Source organism: Agelaius tricolor, unplaced genomic scaffold (assembly GCF_023055355.1).
Source record: "Agelaius tricolor isolate 1412-34295 unplaced genomic scaffold, bAgeTri1.0.p SCAF_25, whole genome shotgun sequence".
Classification (NCBI taxonomy): Eukaryota; Metazoa; Chordata; class Aves; order Passeriformes; family Icteridae; genus Agelaius; species Agelaius tricolor.
Genome location: NW_027269285.1, coordinates 2,988,209 through 3,004,484, shown reverse-complemented (window position 1 = coordinate 3,004,484; position 16,276 = coordinate 2,988,209). Strand labels below are relative to the sequence as shown.

The 16,276-nt window shown below is 50.7% G+C and overlaps 1 protein-coding gene across 7 annotated transcripts in view; it reads left to right on the top strand.

Moving 5' to 3' along the window:
* RPH3AL (rabphilin 3A like (without C2 domains)) overlaps positions 1-11,725 on the top strand; it is a 52,291-nt gene extending 40,566 nt beyond the window's left edge. For 6 of the 7 annotated variants that reach the window (XM_071448055.1, XM_071448054.1, XM_071448053.1 and 3 more), the window contains one exon: positions 4,210-6,583. In XM_071448055.1, coding sequence (XP_071304156.1) covers positions 4,210-4,244 — 35 coding nt within the window. In that variant the 3' untranslated portion in view covers positions 4,245-6,583. Of the gene's footprint in view, positions 1-4,209; positions 6,584-11,615 lie in introns of those variants that run through there. The other variant, XR_011682426.1, reaches the window with a different exon arrangement.
* Positions 11,726-16,276: the final 4,551 nt, after the last annotated feature.

The window sequence follows — 16,276 nt, the reverse complement described above, 5'->3', positions numbered from 1 at the left end:
AAAAAAAAAAAAAAAAAAGAAAGAAAAACCCCCATTTTCCTGCTAAAAACTCCATATGCAAAGCTTGGCACAAGGGGTCAGATCTTTCCAGAGGGATCTCCCTGTGAAGATGGGGGAGAGCTGAAGTGACAGCTAGCATGGGCTGCTATTTAAAAAAAAGGAAAACTGCAGCAATCTCCTGAGCCCAGTTAAAGCTGGCCCTGAGATGTAGAGAGGATCCTGCTAAGGAGAAGGTTAAGCCAGGTTGGCTGCCTAGGGAGTTTCTCTAAAGATCTTTGTTATGTCTGGGGTCATTTATTTCTCAGTGCTCCTGCAGAAGGGGCTGCTTTGTTCAGAGCAGAGCTCAGGTACAGGGGCTCTGTGGGCCCCCAAATCCAGGCAGGGAGGCAAGAAATCAGCACTTTGGGTGCCTCTCTTTGCCAACTAACAGAGGCTGCTCCTGCTGTTGAGATCTTTAAAGAGTGGTGGATTTCAGGGTTCCCAGCCTCTCCCTGCCCTTTCCCTTCCCTGAGCTCTGCCCTGCCCTAAGAGGAGAGTAAGGGGCAAAGATCTTTCCTCATTTCAGCTGCTGATCCTCAGCTGCAGGATGGGGCTGTTAAAAGCTGATTTTCTGCACCTTTAGAACGCCCTGTCAGGAGCAATTTTTGCTCCATATTATCACCTCAGGTGTTGTTCTTTCTTTGCACTTCTTTTCTCACCTCTGCTCTAACTCCGCTCTCAAGTGCGGCTTCGCGGAGCATCCTGAGATCCCAGGCCACCTTCAGAGCAGGGAACTGGGGACAGGTGCTGCAAAAGCAGCTGCTCTCACTGTCCTGGGCTCTTTCAGCCTGAGGACCAAGCCAGCAGCAGGGTTTTGGCCAGGGGAGGACAAGGAGCTCTTAAGGAGAGGTTGGAGGTTTCCAGTGCACTGCTCCAGCCCTGCCTGGGCTTTGCTGGGGCTGATAATGAAGCCTGGAGTTTGTCATAAAATGACTCATTGTCAGAGCTGCATTGGGATTGAGGCAACCTCAGCCCATGTGCCAAAGTTTCAGGAGAGTGGTGAGTTGAGAGGCTGCCAGTTTTATTTTTTTTTTAATTTTTTTACCACCTGCTCTCAAAAGCCTTTCAAAAGCCCTGTTTTCGGAGGGGCTGCTGCTCCCTCTGCTTCTGAAGCTGCAGTTCCTGGAGGTGCCTGCTCTGACCTGATAGCTTTCAAGAGGAAGGTCACACACTCATTGTCCTGAAGCAGGTTTTATCCTAAAGAAAATTAAATTTGCACATATGGAAGAAGAACAGTCTTCCTTTTTCCCTCTTGCTCCCAGCTAGGGCAGGTGACTCACCTTGCTCTGGCTGCACAGCTGATGCTGAGAGATGCCTTAAAAAAGAGCAAAATCCTCACTTGTGGTGATTATGATGTTTTTATTAAGGAAGGGGAATATTAAACAGAATGAAACAAAGAAACGATCAGTATCTTACAGTGGTTTTCATTAGCCCAGGGAGAGCTTTTAATGGAGATAAGAAATCCGAGCTTGGGCCTGCTGCAGGGGGTAAATGAAACCAAAGTCATCTCCCCTCAGATCAGCAGCAAGTTCTGCACTGATGGGTGCCAGCTGATGGGGTTCTCAGCATCTTCTGAGGAATCTGCCCCAGGAATGGTGAATCCTGCTGGCTGTTCCATGAGCAGCTGGCTGCTGGGGAGCGGGGAACCAGCCTGGCATGGGCTGTGGGGCTGCAGAAGCTCTGATTCCTGCTGGAATCAGCTCTGAGAGGCAGCCAGGAGAGAAGCTCTTAATGAGTGAGTGCAAATCACAGCCTCCCCATCTCTGCCTGCTTGCCAATGTGTTGTCTAAATCATTAATACTTAAAGAGTGGTGCAGCAGCTGGCACTTCAACAGAGCGGCCTTAAACAGAGCTGAGACAAGGGTGGCACTGCCTGCTGAGGGTCAGAAATGCTCTGGTGTGCAGGCACGGGGTGAGACCTGCTGCAAAGGTCCCCAGATGTCACCAGGTCCAGCCTGAACCCTTCTCCTGCATCTCCTGGGTGCCTCCTTTGTGCTGGGAGAGGCTGAGCAGAGCTGAGGGAGATGGACAGGGAGTGCTGCTCCCAGCTCTCTTAATTTGGGGAGATTTATGCCCCGTCTTTCAGGAATTGACTGGATCTAGAAATGAGGTGGTGTCTCCCTGTGGGCTCAATGCCTCCCTGGCTGGGCTAGGCATCCACTTTTGCTCATAAATATTCAAGCTGTTAATACATGAGCCAGGCAGAGCCATCCAGCATTATTGTTGTGGCAGGAAATTCTCTGGGCATCTTTGAAGTTAAAGCATTAACTTCTATTTTCACTTCCACTCTTCTTCTCAGATGTCTGCTTTGCTCCCTCAGGGACCATGAGGAGGTAGCATTTTGCTTCAGTGGGTCTGACTACTCCATTCCATGTAGGAAGGGAAAAAAAACTGTCCTAACAGTAATTAGGCTCCAAATAAGGTAGTAATTTCTTTAATTACTTGCTTCATGGCAGTCTTTGGGGAGTTGACTTTTGTTTTCTTGTGCCTGGCGAGAAAGTTGCTGAAATGTTTTCAGGCTTGTTCCTTGTTTGTGTGGATTTCCAGGGCTGGTTTTGCAGCAGGCTGGAAGAGGTGGGAAATCCCTGCTCCTCCTCCCTCTGCCTGCATTTAGGGCACAATTTGGGAAGGACAGGGGGATCAGATATGAAGGAAAGACCCTCACCCACACCCATCCAAGCCTCTGCTCCCTTCACTGGCTGCCTCATCACATTTTGGGCACTGCTGTTTTGCTCAGAGCTCCCTGGGATTGAGTTTTCCTGCTGCCAAGGAGGAGGATAAGTTGTCTGTCTTCCCCAAAGTGAAAAAATTGAATTGTGCCTTCATGGCTGAGGAGCTTTGAGCTGTCTCTGCCTCCTCAGATCCACAGAGCACCGAGTGGTCCTGCTGTACTTATAAATAAAACATAGCTCTGGGTAGTGGCAGCATTAGGAAATGATTCAAGTTTGCATTCCAGGTACAATGCATTTGTAAATATGAACCTCAGGAGAAGCCTGTGCCCCTTTCCATGTTTGAGGGAATTAAAATATTTTCATCCTCGAGTGGAAGAAGCAAAACATTTCCAGCTCTTTCAAGCCCGCCTCGGAGTTAAGCGAATAAAGGCTCAAGTAACTAAAAAATAAATTACTTTCACTACTCCTGTAATTCTTTATGGAGTTTTAAATTGAAGGCTTCTTCCTTCAAAATAGAGGGATGACAAAGATTCATTCTCTCAGCTCTTTCACTCAATCTATCAGGAAACAAGTCTGCTGCTGAGGATGAAACTCCTGTTTTTGTGCCTCCTTTCCCACTGCAGAGGTCTGTGCTTTGGTCTGTGATCAAACAGCCTGTCTGGCCTCCCGTCCCCACCTCCTCAGACTCATTCTCTGCCCTCTGCAATACATTCACTCCAACTTCCCATTCAGCATTTTGCACAAAGCGCCGAGGGCAGGAGTTGATGGCAGCTTTGCAAACAAAGCAGGAAGGGAAGAGCAGGGGAAGTCAGCCAGATAGAAGTGAAAAGTGGATTTTGGAGCCTTTGTAAACACAGGGAGAGGTTCTGTGGTTATCTTTCAGCAGGGATGTCAGGCAGCAGCTGCTGGGAGGAATTTGCTTCGGGACTCCTCTTGCCTTGGACAATTGGCACTGAATGCTGTGGTTCCCCTGTCCTTTCTCCAGGAGGAGCAGCAGGGTGTCCCAGCAGAGCCTGAGCTTGGCCAGGGCACTGAAGGGATCAGCTCAGGTTTGTTCAGTCAACAGGAGCCCAAACCTGGCGTCGAGCAGGGCTGTCCTGTGCCCATCCCCAGCTCTGGGGCTGTCCCTGTGCTGTGGCTCCTGTCCATGGCCCAGAGCAGGAAGGTCTCATGGCAGATCTGCCCAGCCACCCCTCAGAGCTGAGCCTTGGTTCCTCTCTGACCTGGGAACGTGTACTGAAGGGCCACTTCTAGCAGCACAACTCCTCATTTCTCCTCCTTTCCACATTTCCCTCCCCTGGCTTTTCTTCCTTTAATCGTGTCTAATGGGCTCTGACTGCTGGACTAATGATGCATAGATGTTCTCTTTATTATTTTTAGGGAGCTCTCAAAATGGCACTGAGCACACAAAAGCAACGTGAAATAACTTTGTGGAGCCTCTCCCCTTCGCTGCTTTCCAAACAAAACTTTCATTCTTTATTTTTTTTTTTTTCTGAAGGCAAACGAGGAGCCCACACCAGAACGCGGCCCTGATTCTGAGGGGGGTGAAGATGGAGCTGCCTTTTCCTGGATCCAGCACTGCCATTCCTCAGATCCCACCCCAGACAGGAGCTGCTGCCAGTGGTGACTCTGTGATGCTGCTCCATTGGTGATGGTGACTCTGTGATGCTGCTCCACAGGCAGTGGAGCTGGGACAGCCCTGCCTGACCCTGAGAGCCCCAGCAAAGGGCCTGGGGCTGGGATTTGCTCCCATCCCTGTGTTTGCTGTCGGTTGTTCTGCTTGGAGTGAGTTTGGAGGGAGCAGCAGGAGCCAGAAGCCCCTGATGAACCTGGTGAAGCTGAGCTCCCATTCCCTCCCTCTCTGCTCAGGGTAAAGGAACACTCCGAGGGTTTTGCTGGGATTTTTTCACTCCCCTTGTGCTCGTGGGAGGGTGAGGGTCAGGGGAGATGTGTCTGCTGCAGCTCCTGGGGGGAGCACACCCCCAAACCTCAGCCCAGCTGGCTGCCTGTGAGTGCCCAAATGGGATAAAAGCTTTCAAATGGCTTTATCCTGTAAAGCTCTGCAGATTCCCCTCCCACGTGCACACCTTCTTTTGCCTTTTTCCTGGAAGTCTTGAGCATCTGGCTGACTCTGGTGGTGTCATCATGAGTCAGGCTCTTGAAAACTGCATGCCCTGGTCCTGCTTATCCTCCAGAATGGACAATTTCCCTCTAAGGCCTGACAGATGAGAAAAATCAAATTACCTCACATCTCTGGAGCAATTAGATCTTTGAAGGCCTGAACAAAACCCACACTGGGAGTCTGTGGATTTTATTAAATGCTTTGGACCCGACCTGTCTATTATGAAGAAACAAAGGATTCCAAAAAGTTCCCTCTGAAATCACGGAGTTAAAGGCAATTTGTGCCCATTAATGTCAGCCTTTCCCCTGGTTATTTCTCTTTTGTTCTGTTTCCCTTTGCTCTGGGCACTTTGTGTGCATGTAGTGTGTGTTCTTACAAATGGCTGCAGGATGAAGATAAATGAGATTGGGTGCTGGAACACTCTGGCAGGAGATGGGAAATCAATCCCTGGCTTGCTTTCCAGATGAGCCTGGCCCAACAGAGGCCATTCCCTCACTGCTCCCCAGGTCATGTGCTGTGGCAGCTTGCTGGTGAAATACTTCCCACCTTTCCCTCTGTGATCTGCTCCTCCTGCCCTTTTACAAATGGAAACAAAACCTTTGGGCTCCCTGAGATGGCAGAAAAAGAAATCACTGAGTGTGAGGGGCACACCATCAGTGCTGGAGAGAGCAGGGGATGAGGTTGTTCTCCACTGAGAGATGTTTTATGGCATGGTCTGCTGTTAACCTGGCCATTAACTGCATCTGTGGAAGGGGGAATGCCAAAACCATCAGCTGCAGCTGAAAAAGGAACTCCAGCTGTCAGCTGAAATACTGGTGTGGTTTCAGGGCTGTAGGGTCTTCAATTTCCAGTGTGTGTAGGCACCAAAAAGAGTTCTGTTTTGCCTTGAAGCTTTTGACAACCCAAGTGATTCTTGCCTTGCTCATTAGTGCAGTGCCTCAGCCTGGCCTGCCAGGCAAAGTTAATTCTACAGCACAAGGAGAAGGGAAAAGACTTTTAGGAATCGACTCTGTTTTCCTTAAACCTGTTCCTTTCTCATCACCAGCTCTACACTGAGTTGGGAAGAGCTTTTAAAATCTTGAGTGTCATTTCTGGCTCTCCTTGTGTCCCTTGTGCTTCTCTCCAGGGCAGTGCAGGCAGGTCTCTGGTGTCCCCATTCCCACCCTCATTTCCCACCCCATGGGCTGCCAGCTCTGCACAGGAGCCTGGGAGTCCTTGCTGTGCCACTGTGAGGCATCAGCTTGGTTTTTAACTGAGGCCAGCTTTTATAAAACACCCTCAGAGATAAATTTGACGTTGCTCTGGTGCTAGTGAGGCCGGAAACTTTTCTTTCTTACCTGTGTATTTTAACTCCATGGGGTAATTCCACCTGAGTTCAAACCAGAACTGTTCAATCAGCTGTGGAAAGGCTCCTCTTGGATTGAGGGAAGGATCTGGTCCTGGACAATGTGATCCAGGCACAACTGAATGTGATAGAGGAACATCTGCAGCTCTGTGCATTATTTTATTTTGAAGACCACTTTTCCCTTTGTGGTGATTGTCTTGGTTGTGTTTTGTGGCTTTTGTTGGAATATTACCCTAAACCTGTACCTGTCTTTTGAGCCAGCTCAATGTGGGCAGGAAGAGCTCAGTGAATGTGCTTAGTCTGCTCTGGTCATTTGTGTTTATTATTTTCTTGTTCTCACCTCCATCCCTCACAACTTTTATGTGGTGTTTTACTACTGGAAACAATAAAGCTTTTGCTCAGTAACAGCTCCTTGCCATTCCTGAAACAGTAAAGAAGTTTTGGGTTTTTTTTGTAGATACTCTCCAAATCCTCCAGCGAGGTAAGACAATAACCCAGCCAGTGGAATTGTGATTGGTGTGGCTGGACTTTAATTGAATCCTGCACTTGAAAGTCACCTTTTGTCTTGTCCCCTCCTCTGTGCCTGGTGCTGGGGCTGGCAGGGACACAGATCAGCTCCTCAGCCCTTCCCTGAAGCTTTTCCACACTGCAACCAAGGCTCACAAAGCAGCAGCAATTGTCCTTTTGCCAAGTGCTGTCCCCACAGCCTCCCGAGGCTCTGTGACAAGCAGGGACACCAAGAAGTGCCTCTGTGTCTCCCCATTGTGTGCTGAGCTCACACAGCCCTGGCTCTCCTGTGCCCTCAGCATTCAGCCTCAAGGTTTCAAATAGCTTTTTAATCTGTTTTTTTTTTGCTTTCCCCTGCTCTAAAAGCTCCTCAGTAATTGCTGCTGGGATTGTTGTGCTGGGGAGCTGCCATCAGGCCAAGGATGGAGCGTGTCAAGGACTGAGCAGCTCTGGTGCTGCTGCTTCCCCTCCCTGCTTGCCATGACAACAGCCAGCAGATGGGAGAGTCAGCTGTGGGATCTCTGCGAGTCAGAAACGCTGCCTGGGCACTGCCAAGCTCCCCTGGTTGGTTTTTACACTTTATTTTGGGAGGGGAGGGCAGTGCTTCACCTGTTAGAGGCGTCTGTGGCCAGAGCGATGGGGTGAGCAGCCGGTGTTTGGGTGTGAAAAACGCCAATCACTTGTTTTTAAAATTTTAAAAGTTTAATAGTAATAAAATGGTTGTAAAAATAGTAATACAATTAGAGTAATAATAATTTGGACAATTTGAATTAGGACGATATGAGACAATAGAAACAAAGAGTTACAGATGTCTGGGTATTACAGACGTCTGGGTACCTTTTGGTACCTTTTGCCTCTGGGCAAAATAAGCCTGAAAAAGGACCCATGTTAACAGAGGATTAACCCTTAAAAACAACAGCCTGTTGCATATTCATACAGCTCATCCATAATGCATAAATTCCATTCCAACACAGGATTCTGTCTGGGCAGTGTCAGCTTCTTCCTCTGAATCCTGACGGCATCATCCTGTCCAAGTGAGGCAGGAAAAGTTTGTTTCTCCTGATAATGGGGCAAAAAATTCTCTTTGTCTGAAAGATTCAGGTGTCCTGTGGCTGCTATCTCAGTGCAAGCCCTTTCTTTAGAAAAAAGCATCCTACATAGCATAGTTTCTATTTTAACATTTTGTTATAACCCAGAACTGTACTTAGCACACTACTTAAGAGAATTAGTACAGCATTACTTTCTAACACAACACATATAATATTCATCTGAATATTTGCAAAAACCCAATCATAAAATACGCATTTTTCACATTGGGTAAGGTGGTTCTGGGCACTGCTGGGTCTGGAGAGTCTGCAGGAGGGCTTGGACAGTGGCACAAACTGGCAAACAACCTCTGGAGTTCATTTGTGAAATTGAACTCGGTGCAGTTGCTCCCCTCCCCTGCCAGAAGTTGTTTCCTCCAAGGGGAGAGGGTTGATGTCTCACCAGCTCCCCTGTCCCTTTTCTTCCTCCCATCCCTTTGTTCCTCCTGCCTTGGGCACTGCTCTCCAGCCTGTTCTGCAGGCGGCTGGGATGGACAGACAGCTCAGGGGGGCTTTGTGGCAGGGCTCTCTCTCCCATAATGAGACTTCCAGCAGGCGTGGGATGGCAGCTGATGGGTCAGCACCTCGTGGGACGCTTCCATCCTGAGTTCCTCCCCCAGAGTCCTCCCTGACCATCATTGCCTCTGCCAGCAGCAGGTTCAGGTGGTGCTGGGGTGGCAGGAGATGAGGATCTGCCTTTACTCGGTGGCAGAGCAGACAGGAACACGATGCCAGCTGTCACCTCCTCCCACCTCTTATCAGCCTGGTGACTTGCTGCTAATCAGAGCCTTATCGGGAGAGGGCTGCTGGCAGAGACACCTCCTGCCCTGAGTGTGACTGACCTGTGATTCCGGAGCTGACAAATTCCCACAGCGCCGAGGCTGCTTTTAGTTATTTGCACTTATACAAACTTCTGTTCCAGCAAACTTCTGTTCTGAGCAGAACGGGGGTGTGGGAGCTGCCCTGGTCTCTGGTTTTGGGACAGGATTTGGGAGCTGGGTGGGTGGATCACACCTCTGAGACTGGTCCTAACAACCCTGCCGGGTGTTTCAGAGACTCATCCTCAAAAGAATGCCCAGACTGATCCACTCCCAGCCCCTGGGACAGCAGCTGGATCGCCCAGAGCAGCTGATTCCAGCATTCTTTATTTCCCAGCCGGTGAAACCAAGCCCCAGAGACCAAGGAAAGCTCAGTGCCCATCTGAGCCCCGCTGGGGGAGAGCAGGGCAGGAGGAGCAGCCCTGGAGCTGCTGACGGGACAGCCCTTCATCTTCAAAAGGCACCCGTGCCAAATCCAGCCCCTCCAAGCTGGCCGCTCAAATGGTGCCTTGGAGGAAAGAAAAACAAACTGAGGAATGCAAACGAGGGATGTAAATCTCCCAGGCTGTGTCTGGGAGGGACCTGTTTAATTAGCATCGCTGAGCAGCCTTGATGTGCTAAGTGCTGAGGAGGAAACTTGCCAAATTCTCCCAGTTTCGATAGCAGGTGAGCCGTGCTCTGTTCGAATCTCCACCTTGGGATTGTTTTTCTGTACTTGCCAGAGCTGCTGTGCTGCCTTTAGCATGAGCAATTGGCTCTTGTGTCCTGGGCATCTTGGCACGGGATTTATTCGTGCGATAAATAAGAATATCCCTGTGTGGGTTGGGGAGTTCCTGAGCCTTTGTTTCTCCCCCACCCCTGCCTATCCCGGTGCTCTGGCGCTAATTGGTGCCACGTGGGTATTTTCAGCACTGATAACGTTTGTGAGCTGCCTGGGAGTTGCAGGTGAGGCTTTCCCCGAGGTGCTGCCTTGCCGGGTTTGCATCCCTCGGGCAGGCTCTGCGTCGTGCTGTGTCACAGATCCCTGTTCCTGACCCGTCACCGTGGGAGAGGCTGGGATGAGGATGATGGAGTGCTTGGAGAGGGTAAACAATAATGATGCTGCACCCAAACAATGCCTTGCACTTCCCTCCTTTCTTTTCCCGTCGCTTCCCCATTCAGGCTTAATAAGATCAGTGCAGATAATTTCTGTATGCGTGCAAAACATCATTTTCCCTCCTCTGCTTTGCAAGCTGCACTGCCGTGGGGAAGGAAAATCCACACTTTCTTCTGCTTGGTTATGAATGGGTGCATCTGTTCCTCGAAGACAGGGAAAGGAGGGTGAGAGGGCTGGAAGGGGAGAGGAGAAATCAGATGCAGCCTGGTGCAGTACCTCTGTGCAGAGGGAAGCCTGCAGGAGTCAGATTTTTGCAGCACAGTCTCTGTCCTGACGGATTTTGAGATAACATAAAATTCTCCATGGTTTTTTCCCTTGGAAACAGCCTGAGCCCTAGGCTGGGTTTAGTGCCTGGGGTTAGGGTTTGGAAAACCACAAAGCCCAGAGCTCCAGGCACGCTGCAGCTGCAAAAGGCATCCCAAGGGGAGCACAAAACTGCCACAACAGGCCTTCCTCCACAGCTTTTTACTTGGAAATAGACTTATCCCTAGGCTGGGTTTACTGCCTAGGGTTAGGGTTAGGGTTCCACCTAGGGTGAGGGGTTTTAAAGCAGAAATCCCAGAGCTCCAGGCACAGTGCAGCTGCGAAAGGCATCCCAAGGGGAGGACAAAACTGCCACAAGATGCCTTCCTCTACAGCTTTTTCATCAAAACCATCTTTAACCCCAGCTGATTTCACTGCCTAGGGTTAGGGTTAGGGTTCCACCTAGGGTGAGGGTTTTGAAAACCACAAAGCCCAGAGCTCCAGGGTTCTGCCCCCTCCTGCTGCCTGGTTTTGGGCTCCTGTGACACCACGGAGCCACCAGGCATTAGCAGCTGCCTTTGGCACCTGATGGCACAATCAGCCGTGCGAAAAATGCATGGATTTTGTGATTGGCTTTCCGCAAATATTCAAATGAATATTGTATGTGTTGTGTTAGAAAGTAATGCTGTACTAATTCTAAGTACTGTGTTTAATATAGTTTTAGGTGACTAAAAAAAAAACTTAAAATAGGAACTATGCTATGTAAGATACTTTTTTTAAAGAAAGGACTTGCAGCAGCGAGATAGCAGCCACAGGACACCTGAATCTATCAGAGAAAAAGAATTTATTGCCCCATTATCAGGAGAAATGAACTTCTTCCTGCCTCACTCAGGATTCAGAGGAAGAAGCTGACACTGACCAGACAGAATTCTGTGCTTGGATGGAATTTATGCATCATGGATGAGCTGTATGAATATGCAACAGGCTGTTGCTTTTAAGGGTTAATCCTCTGCTAACGTGGGTCCTTTTTCAGGCTTATTTTCCCCAGAAAAGGTACCCGGACGTCTGTAACTCTTTGTTTCTATTGTCTCATTTTGTCCTAATTCAAATTGTCCAAATTATTATTACTCTAGTTGTATTACTATTTTTACAACCATTTTATTACTATTAAACTTTAAAAAATTTTAAAAACAAGTGATTGGCGTTTTTCACAGTTGCAAGCCTGTTTTTCTTCCAAAGCAGGAGAAATTTTTCAGCTAGAAATCGGGGTGATGTCCCCCCTGTGGAGGTGAGATTCCCCCCCAGCCCCTCTGCTGGGTTTGTTTCTGTTTCTCATGAGCTTTGTGAGGAACAGCTTTGGGGTGAAGTACAATGCAGTCTCCATTTAAGATAAGGGTAAAAGTTTCCCGGAGGGTTTTGAGTGAAAACGCTCCTGCTTAGCAGCCCGAGTGGCTGGAGCAGAGATGTGCTCAATGCCAGGCTTTGAGGCTGAGCAGGGATTGGAAAATGGGGTGGCTGGGGGCCAGGCCTTCCTCACCTTCCTCAGAGCAGAGCTGGGCTCTGAACCCAATCCCCCAGGCTTGGATTCACCCAGGTGAGCAGTTCCTCAATGCTCCTTTCCTTTCCAGAATCTTCGGGAGGGGAAGCAGCAGCTGCGGCTCGGTTTGGGTGAGCAGACCCTGAGAGCACCACCTGAGCTTTCACTGATGTGGCAGCACCGTTGTGTGCACCAGGAAAGGGGACAGAGGGCTGCTCCAGCCCCCAGCATCCCAGGAAACCCTTCCCAGCAGGAATCCCTGCTGCTCTCCTGGCCGCTGATGGCTGCAGGTAGGTTTAATCCCAAAGGCACTTTGGCGTTTTTAGCTCTTCACATCTTGCAGGCCAGCACTCAGAGATAAATCCCTGTAATCTGCAGATTTGTGTGGTTACCCTGAGCCTGGATGGACACGGTTTGGACACCCCTGGGCTGGTCCTGCTGTCAGTTTTTATGGCAGCCTTTGGAAGGAGCCAGCAGCGATTTTGGGGGGGCTGCAGATGCCTGGGAGCGAGTGTGCAGCTCCTGCTCCCTCCCAAATCATAATTCCCGGGGTTGTGGAGGGGTTTGGTGACTCCCTGAGCAGCTCTGCCCTAGGGAAGCACTCAGGGACACACAGCCAGGCACCTCTCACCCTGTAATTTTGTGGGTGGGCTGCAGGACTTGGTGCTCAGATATTCCTGCATCCCTTTCATGCTGGAGCAGGTTCTGCTAAGGAGCCCAGGAGGGGAAGCTGCTGATTTCTTACAGCTCCATAAACCTGATGTTGCCACCAAATTGCTGTGATGCTGCTTTGAAGGGATTTTTTGCCTTTCTGTGGTTGCAGAATTTCTGTGGTTTCCGTGTTGCTGCACTAAGAAATCAAGAACCAAATAATTGAATCTCCCTCCCCCTTTCCTATAAAATCAAGTAATCGAATCAAAGAGCACATGATTTGAAGAGACAGAGAAAGGAGTTCATTTTGGGCTCCCTTTATTGGCCTCTTAAATTCTGAGCTTTGCAGCCTGCTGGGAGTGTTTTATGGATCCCTTTACTCAGCTGCCCCTTATCCTGGGACCTGGGAGGCAGCAGGAGCTTGGGGGAGCTGGGGAAGGACAACTTTAGCCTGGGTGACCCCAATGCTGAGGCTGGGGATGGATGAGAGGTACAACGAGGTCCAACCTGTGTGAGGAACACCTCCAGGAGGGAAAATTTTGCTTTTTGTGGGCACCTGAGTGGTTTGGGATGGTCCCTGCCAGCAGGAAATGCCCCCTGGGTGGAGGGGCCAATGGCCCCTGACTGGTCAGGAGGCAGCTTGATCGGGATGCAAATGGGATGTAAATTCATGTAAACACATGTCCCCGTGCAGGTAGCAGCTTGTGCCCAAATTATGCAAACGGGATCCAAATGGGAGCCAGAGGGAGAGGTGGCACTCCTCAAAACACAAACTTTAAAATGAAATTATCACCGTTGAGGGGGGCACCTCCCAGGTCATTGGAGGAGTCACTCTGCCCCAGTGCTGAGGCTGGGGATGGATAGGGGGCACAACGAGGTCCAACCTGTGTGAGGAACACCTCGAGGAGGGAAAATTTTGCTGTTTTTTCTGCACCTGAGTGGTTTGGGACCGTCCCTGCCAGCAGGAAATGCCCCCTGGGTGGAGGTGCCAATGGCCCCCGACTGGTCAGCCAGGGAAGCTGCTGAGGATGCAGCTTGATTGGGATGCAAATGGGATGTAAATTCATGTAAACACATGTCCCCGCGCAGGTAAGCAGCTCGTGCCCAAATTATGCAAATGTGCTAATCCAATAACGCTAATGTCATGATTATCCAGCAGCACGGGGCTCATTAATATGGTTCCCTGGCTCTTACACCCATCACTGTCAGCAGCCTTGTGCTGAGCTTCCCAGCATCCCTGGCACCTGGAGCCCCTCTCGGGGAGGGCAGAGGACACCCAGGGCACGGTGGCACCAGGAGGGACCCTTCACCTGCCTGGGAGGTGCCACATGTCCTGCCCAAGGTGCCACGCTCTCCTTGAGGCCCTTCCTCTCAGGAGGAGACCTGGAGCAGCTTTCCCAGCTCCTGCAGAGCAGCCGGGGCAGCATTTCTCGCTATCCGTGCTGAGATCAGATGAACAGGGCTAGCAGGGCCATCTAGTGACTCCTCTGGCTGCTAAATGACCTGGGAGGTGCCCCCCTCGATGATGGTGTTAAATTCTGTGTTTTGGGCAATGCCACCTCTCCCTCTGGCTCCTGTTTTTCCATCTGGTGGGTTTTCTTTGCTCCAAAGTTTTGTTTTCCCAGGATCACCACAGAGCTGGAAAATGCTTGGGCTTCCCTGTAGTGGAGAGGAGCTTTGTCCTGAGTGGGGTGATATAAGGTCAGGCAGTGAATAGCCCCTGGGTCTGAGAGCATCCTGCAGGCTGGCCTGGCTGCTCAGCCCTGCCAGGAATGCTGCTCTCCAGGCAGGAATCTGCTTGTCTGGGCTGTGGCCTCAATTCCTTCCCTGCTGACCCGCAGGTGCTGCTGTGAGTTTGTTTTTGTGGTGCCTGTGTGAGCAGCCCTGCCTGGTTCAGGGCTGAATCTGGGGTTGTTTGCTTCTCCAGCAGCCTGATCCCACTGTGAATCTGTGGGGTCTTTTCTCCTTCTTGCTCCTTCTCCTCTTCCTTCTTGCTCCTCTTCCTTCTTGCTTTTCTTCTTGTTCCTCTTCCTTCTTGCTTCTCTTCTTGCTCCTCTTCCTTCCCACTCCTCTTTCTTCCTGCTCCTCTTCCTGCTCCTCTTCCTGATCCTCGTCTTGCTCCTCTTCTTGCTCTTCCATTTCTGTGGCTTTTCTTCATGTTGGCATGATGCTGGGATTTGCGGATGGGGCCAGGAAAACGCCCTGGCACCCAGGATGGCTCATTCCCTCACAGCTCATGGCTCAGCCTCATGATCCAGGGATGGACAGGGCATCTGCCAGCCCTGGGAGGAGCAGCAGGCAGGACAGAGCTGCCCCAGAGCTGTGCCAGGTACAGGGATTGCACAGGGGGGTTTGGGTGGATTGCTTTTGACAGGATGTCATTAGCCTGACGCGGATGTGGGAGAGGAGCAGCTCTAAAGCTCTCTTAATGCAGCCAAATTGCTCTTTAATACTGCAAACCCAAGATGTTATTTTGTGAATCTCTGGGGCTCACTCTGCTGCTGGTTATTGGTGGCGTTTTTCCCTCTGCTTGCGTCCAGCTCTGAATTCCTGGAGCGCGGGGTGGGAGCAGTTTGCCCTCAGTGCCTCTGTGGAGCTCTGCTGCTTTCTGCCCTCACTTGGCTCCTCCCGTGCTCACTCTGGGAGCTGCTGTGACTCCTGAAATGCCTCTCCCCACCAAAATGTGAGCAGAAAGTCTATCCATTTCCATGGCAACGGGGCCAGGCCCTAACTGCTGATGGGAACTCTGTTCCTGGACATTCATGGAGTGGGGAGGGCTGGGGGTGCAGAGGCAGCAGAGCCCAGCCCCAGCTCAGCTCTCCAGGCCAGCATTGGTGTCCCAGCCACCACAGCATCAGCTGCTGCTGCAAAATGAACACCAGGCTTTGCTCCTGGCTGCCTGGGAAGTCTTGAGGAGGGATGGGATGTTGTCATCCTCCCGCAGCTGGGAGACGGTCGGGAAGAGGTAAAAGCAGGGTGAAACTCCTGAGACAAGTCAGCTGGATAATCTCAGAGGACGCTGACTCCAGCTTGGGAAGGCGCTGAGAGCAGATAAAATTAGTCTAATAGGAGTTGATGCTGCACAGGAGTCTCCCCTCCCTTGATTGCAAGGGAGTGGGTCTGCATTTATCTCACAACAATCAGAGCCAGCCGTGTGAGAGGATGGCTCTGGTGGTGGCAAACCCCTGCCAAGGCTCTGGAGGTCAGAGGAACCCACAGATCAGGAGAAAAATCCGAGGGGAAAACTCCAAAAAGGTTAATCCCCAAGAAAATCCCCCTGAGGACTGAGCCCTTGGCAGTGCTGTGCCCTAAGGTTGGGTGTCACCCCAGTCCTGGGCACTGCTGGGGTGGATTTTCCTGCAGCTCCTGCTGTGAGCAGACCCACCCTGGGTGCATTGATGCTGTGCTCCACAGAGTGGGACTCACAGCAGCTGTTTGTCCCCTCTGCTGGCTTGGCAGGTGCTGGGTGTCAGGGTGCAGAGCAGGTCCCCTCCCCAGCAGGAGGGCAGGCATTGCCCTCAGGCATCCAAGAAACCTCAGGGCATGGAAATTACAAAAGAAAACACCAACTATTTTGGGATTCCCATGGAAATGGCAACATATGCTGAACGTTAAACATCAGCCCCTACCAAAAGTAGAGCTATTCTGGGCCCATCCTGAGGATGCAGGGAGAGCTGATGCCTCCCTCCCTCCCTCCTCTTTTCCAGCTCCTTTCCAGGTCCTTCTGCAGGTAGCAAAATGCTGGCCAGGAAGATTCCATCCACCTTTGCCACTGGCTGGGTGTTTCATAAAGTCTCTGGGAACCTTAAGCAATGTTTTGAGGGGAGAGGGCTCTTCCCTGCTGGCATTTGGCCCTTGCCTGGCTGAATGCAAGGGTTTGTTTGTGTCTGTGTTGTGAAAAGGATGTGGGTTGCATTCCACCACAGCGATTTTGCTCACAGCTAGTAATTGCTGGTTAAATCTGGTCAAATAATGGTTGTTAGCAGGGCCTGTTGGAGCACAGATAACTTCAGATATTATCCAAGCAGAGGAGCAGTGGGGGCCGGGGTGCACTGGGATATCAGCACTGCTGGGGAGCCGTCATCAGCACAGCCTGCAATA